Source organism: Bombina bombina, chromosome 2, assembly GCF_027579735.1.
Source record: "Bombina bombina isolate aBomBom1 chromosome 2, aBomBom1.pri, whole genome shotgun sequence".
Classification (NCBI taxonomy): Eukaryota; Metazoa; Chordata; class Amphibia; order Anura; family Bombinatoridae; genus Bombina; species Bombina bombina.
Window position 1 is genome coordinate 308,990,834 of NC_069500.1, and position 6,220 is coordinate 308,997,053.

The 6,220-nt window shown below is 41.5% G+C and overlaps 1 protein-coding gene across 1 annotated transcript; it reads right to left on the reverse strand.

Annotated features, from left to right (window-relative positions):
* Positions 1-3,676: 3,676 nt before the first annotated feature.
* On the reverse strand, positions 3,677-5,026 carry LOC128646929 (SCAN domain-containing protein 3-like). The gene has a single exon (XM_053699739.1). The coding sequence runs from the start codon at positions 5,024-5,026 to the stop codon at positions 3,677-3,679; it is 1,350 nt and encodes a 449-aa protein (XP_053555714.1).
* Positions 5,027-6,220: the final 1,194 nt, after the last annotated feature.

A 6,220-nucleotide genomic window follows, 5' to 3' on the forward strand; every position in this document is an offset into this window, starting at 1 on the left:
CTTTTGCCGGTCTCTAGCCTTTGATAACTAAGGCGAATCAGCCTCGCCACAAATACGCTGCGGAATTCCAGCGTATTTGAGTTTGACGGCTTGATAACTAGGCCCCAATGACTTCAAACCTGGCACTGTCATAGGATGCCACCTTTGCCACAAGTCAGTTCATTACATTTCTGCCCTACTACAGACAAGATTTGCTTGGAAGGATCAGCAAAAAAAAAAACCTTACCTGTGAACTCATGACAAAACTCAATGACTAAAGTATGCAACAAACAAACAAACTCATAGACAAGCAAGAGGCACTTTGGAACCAAGAGCTGTTCTGGTGAAGTAAAAATTTAGCTTTTAAGCTATGTAGCAAAGGCATTCTTGGAGAAAAAAGGAAGCATTTGAAGAAAACAAACAACTTGCCAACTGTTAAACATGGACAATCTGTTATGCTTTGGTGTTATGTGTCTGTTAGTGGCACTGGAAATATAGTAAAGGAAGAGGGAAAAATAGATTCTTCTAAATAGAATTAAATCCTGAAAGTTAGTGTCCCACAATCGGTGAAGAAACTGAAGCTGAAAAGAAGTTTGATGGATATGCATTGCCAACACGTCAATGATCCAAAACACAACTGAAATCAACCATGGTTTTGGTATGGCCTTTGCAGTCCCCAGACAGGGACATTTTTTTAAAAACCTCTGTGTTGATCTCAAACATGCTGTGAATGTGAGTACATTAAGAATAATATTAATTGTAAGTATACCTAAAGCAAAAATAGAAAGACTGTTAGTTGGCATAGAAACACATTTAGAACTTATGATTTTTTGCCAAAGGCGGTGTTACTAACGCCTAAATTTAGAGTTTTGCGTTAGAAGGGGTGCATTAGCTAAGCGTGTTTTTTTTCCCCTGCACCTTTTAAACAACGCTGGTATTTAGAGTTCTCAGAAGGGCTGCGTTAGGCTCCAAAAAGGGAGCGTAGAGCATAATTTACCGCCACTGCAACTCTAAATACCAGCGGTGCTTACGGACGAGGCCAGCTTAAAAAACGTGCTCGTGCACGATTCCCCCATAGGAAACAATGGGGCAGTTTGAGCTGAAAAAAAACCTAACACCTGCAAAAAAGCAGCGTTAAGCTCCTAACGCAGCCCCATTGTTTCCTATGGGGAAACACTTCCTAAGTCTGCACCTAACACCCTAACATGTACCCCGAGTCTAAACACCCCTAACCTTACACTTATTAACCCCTAATCTGCTGACCCCGCTATCGCTGACCCCTGCATATTATTTTTAACCCCTAATCTGCCGCTCCGTACACCGCCGCAAAACCTACGTTATCCCTATGTACCCCTAATCTGCTGCCCTTAACACCGCCGACCCCTATATTATATTTATTAACCCCTAATCTGCCGCCCCCAACGTCGCCGCCACTTACCTTCAATTATTAACCCCTAATCTGCCGACCGGACCTCACCGCTACTATAATAAATGTATTAACCCCTAAAGCTAAGTCTAACCCTAACACTAACACCCCCCTAAATTAAATATAATTTTATTCTAACGAAATAAAATAATTCTTATTAAATAAATTATTCCTATTTAAAGCTAAATACTTACCTGTAAAATAAACCCTAATATAGCTACAATATAACGAATAATTATATTGTAGCTATTTTAGGATTAATATTTATTTTACAGGCAACTTTGTATTTATTTAAACTAGGTACAATAGCTATTAAATAGTTATTTACTATTTAATAGCTACCTAGTTAAAATAATTACAAAATGACCTGTAAAATAAATCCTAACCTAAGTTACAATTAAACCTAACACTACACTATCAATAAATGAATTAAATAAACTATCTACAATTATCTACAATTAAATCAACTAAACTAAATTACAAAAAAAACCCCACTAAATTACAACCCCCCCCCACTAAATTACAAAAAATATAAAAAGATTACAAGAATTTTAAACTAATTACACCTACTCTAAGCCCCCTAAAAAAATAACAAAGCCCCCCAAAATAAAAAAATGTCCTACCCTATTCTAAAATAAAAAGTTAACAGCTCTTTTACCTTACCAGCCCTTAAAAGGGCCTTTTGCGGGGTATGCCCCAAAGAATTCTGCTCTTTTGCCTGTAAAAAACATACAATACCCCCCCAACATTACAACCCACCACCCACATACCCCTAATCTAACCCAAACCCCCCTTAAAAAACCTAACACTAAGCCCCTGAAGATCTTCCTACCTTGTCTTCACCACGCCGAGTATCACCGATCCGTCCAGAAGAGGGTCTGAAGTCTTCATCCTATCCGACAAGAAGAGGTCCAGAAGAGGGTCCGAAGTCTTCATCCTATCCGGCAAGAAGAGGGCATCCGGACCGGTAGACATCTTCATCCAGGCGGCATCTTCTATCTTCTTCCATCCAGCGTGGAGCGGGACCATCTTGAAGCAGCCGATGCGGATCCATCCTCTTCTAACGACGTCCTAAGTCCGAATGAAGGTTCCTTTAAATGACGTCATCCAAGATGGCGTCCCTCGAATTCCGATTGGCTGATAGGATTCTATCAGCCAATCGGAATTAAGGTAGGAAAAATCTGATTGGCTGATTGAATCAGCCAATCAGATTCAAGTTCAATGAAGACTTCGGACCCTCTTCTGGACCTCTTCTTGCCGGATAGGATGAAGACTTCGGACCCTCTTCTGGACGGATCGGTGATACCCGGCGTGGTGAAGACAAGGTAGGAAGATCTTCAGGGGCTTAGTGTTAGGTTTTTTAAGGGGGGTTTGGGTTAGATTAGGGCAGTGATTTTCAACCTTTTTTTTGCCGTGGCACACTTTTTAAAAAATCCTGTGGCACACCACCATCCCAAAATTGTAATAAATCGCACATTGTAGCGATTCAATTAAATTAAGCTTTATTAGCATGCATGACAGTCACTATAACTGTATTGCCAAAGCTAGAGGCACAATAATAACCATAAAAATCTCACTGAGAACAACAACATGCATCAACAACAAAACATCAACAAGTGCAAAAAACAAAAATGAACAATGAAGAAAAAATAATTTATTACAAAAATACAGTACTGAGTACAGTGGTACACCAAAGTGAACAACAGTAGTGAGGAAACACGAACAATAAACAAAAAGTAACAGTTTAGTCTCTCAATTTGTATAGTTACTAACTCAGTGTGAAACCTGGGCCTGTTTAGATAAACACAAAGCCGATATCCTGGCAGGAACTGAAGAAAGGCACACACGAAGCTCTTCCTCAACAGCCCTCAGTCTCTCTCTGTTTTTAGTTTTTATAGCAGTCATGCTTGAAAAGCTCAGTTCACAGAGATATGTTGTGGAAAATGAGAGCAATGTTGAAAAAGCTTTGTTTGCCAGAATGGGGAACTCCTTGGCAGCAGTCAACAAAAAACTGTCCAAAGGTAGATCAGCAAAGCTTAGCTTTAAACCACGGGCTTGTCTCAGTACAGGTCTTGTTCCTGCAAAGTCATGTCCTTTCCAAAAACTGCTCCTGAGCTATATGGGTCTCTAACCCAGTCAAGGCATTCAGTGGAGGTTGAGGGGAAATAAAATGACAACTTCTCCTCAAGGGTTTTCAAATGTTTACCAATTATCTCAAACAGCACAGAAGTGTTGACATCTCCTTGACATTTCTGGGTGAGTGGGAACATGTCAATGTTGTCGCCAGAGGTTCAGCTTTGAACGGAATCCGTTAATTTTATCTGTGCTTGTGAGCAGGTTTTCATTTCGGCCTTGCATTCGTGTGTTCAGTTCATTCAGATGCGGAAACATATCTGCCAAGTATGCCAGCCTTGCACACCACTCATCACTTGCAAGCTGCTTTGCGTCATCGCATCTCTCATTAGTCAAAAACACTTTTAGTTCCTCCCGTAGCTCATAAACACGGGCCAGCACTTTGCCGCGCGACAACCATCGGACCTCCGTATGGAGCAATAAGGCTTTATGCTCTGCACCCATTTCTTCACACAATGATGCAAATATGCGGCTTTTCAGAGGCCTTGACTTTACAAAGTTTACCATGCACACAACATCATCCAACACAGAAGCTAGGTCTGCTGGTAAAGTCTTGGCAACAAGCGCCTCGTGGTGCAAAAAACAGTGTGTAACAATAACATCTGGTTGTTTCTCTTTCACTCTGCTAACAAAGCCTTTTGTGCGCCCGACCATAGCTGCAGCCCCATCAGTGCAGACACTCGTGCAGTTTTCCCACTTAAGTCCACCTTGTTCAAGATAATCTGATGTGACCCGAAAAATTTCCTCTCCTGTTGTTTTTTCTGGTAATGCCTTGCAAAATAGGAAGTTTTCTCTGATGGCGTCTCCATCCAAAAAGCGCACATTGGCCAAGAGTTGAGCATGTCCACTAATGTCCGTAGACTCATCAAGTTGCAGTGCAAATTTCCCACTGATGTGTATCTTTTCCAAAACAACACTTTCAATGTCAGCAGACATGTCATCAATACGTTGAGCAATTGTGTTATCTGAGAGTGGGACTTTGGCTACTTCTTTAACCACGTCAGGGCTAAGCATCTCAGCCACAATGGCTTTGCAGGCAGGTAGTATTAATGTCTCTGCTATAGTGTGTGGCTTTTTTGATTTGGCTACGAGTTCAGCTACTAAGTAGCTAGCTTTGAGAGCTCTCTCAGACACCTTTGCATTTTTTTTCATTAAAATTCCCTGCTTCTCATTGTGTTTACGCAGGCGAACAAAATATTCTGTGTTCTTGTTTTGAAGTGACTGGTGTTTTGTTTGGAGATGGCGTTTAAGCTTGCTTGGGACCATGGCATGGTTGGATAGCTTTTCCCCACACACCAAACATAACGGTGTAGGTGCAGTCGGATCCCCGGTGAAAGTAAATCCAAATGAAAGATAACTTTCGTTGTATTGCCTTGAGCTCACCATTTTTGTTTTTTTTTGTTCACCACTCACACCAGGCTCTTCGTTTGAATTATTTGCAGGGCCTAGCTCAGAGTTGGCATTTTTCCTTTTCAAGAACGTATCCATCGCTGTAGGAGAACTGTCTGGGATGAGTACGTAGGAGGTTAGCAGCAACTACCGACTTCTGTTCCGCTTCAGGAGTGCACTTAAGCAAGAAGGCAGGGCCGTACTGGGAATAAAAAGCAGCCCTGGAAAAAATAAAAGACGAGCCCTATATTTTATCAAGATATATATATACTGTATATATGTATGTGTGTCAGGCACACCTGGTCAGTGGCCGTATAAGCCTGATGGGCAGGCACATCTGGTCAGTGGCGAGATCACAGGGCGCTGTATACAGAGATCACAGGGCAGACACACTTGGTCAATATCTATATACACACAGAGGCCAGGCACCATGCTCTGCATTTATACTAACAGGAAACCACAAACAGATACCTCAGTATATGTGAACAAAATAAACACAGGTAAGCCATCTGGTCAATGTCTATAAAAAAAACAAAAAAACACAAAGCACCGTCTCATCTCTAGGTAGGACATTCTTTCTACAGAAAACTATCCACTTTAGGCTTGTCTGCGTGTGGACACATAATCATGCACACTAAATACATGCATGCAATCATGCCCTCACTATATAATTCTACTTCAGGAGCTGTGAAAAAGTGAGAAAGACCTGGTGTTATGCAAGAAACATTCTGCATTCACTGACTTGCTATCCATATTCTGTGTCCCAAACAGGTACATCATTACCCCACCCACTCCATTGTCAAAGCATTTACCCAGTCGACCCCATGCACCTGTGCCAGGCCCCAGCAGGTACCTCACCATTCGCAGACAGCAGGTTGTCATGTGCTGAGAGCGGGTGAGGGCTCCGGTCAGGGCCGGTGCAAGGATTTTTGTCTACACAGGTAAAGGTGCATTTTGATGCACCCCCCCAGTCCCAATACCCCCACAACGACACCATAAAACCTCCCAACTGTGTGAGAAGAGTGCTATCTATAATATTACACACATGAACTAACACCCTCCAGTGGTGAAAAACTGTAAAAATGCCCTAAGAGAAGAGGTCTTAAGGCTTAGAAATTAACATATGAACCTCCAAGGTTTAGCTTTCAACTAAGAATACCAAAAGAACAAAGCAAAATTGGTGATAACAGTAAATTGGAAAATTGTTTAAAATGACATGCCCTATCAGAATCATAAAAGTTTATTTTGGACTAGACTGTCCCTTTAACAAAACACAGTTTGCAGGAGGATCAC

Coding starts and splice junctions, on each gene's coding strand:
- LOC128646929 (XM_053699739.1), bottom strand. CDS start 5,026: ATGGATACGTTCTTGAAAAGGAAAAATGCCAACTCTGAGCTAGGCCCT.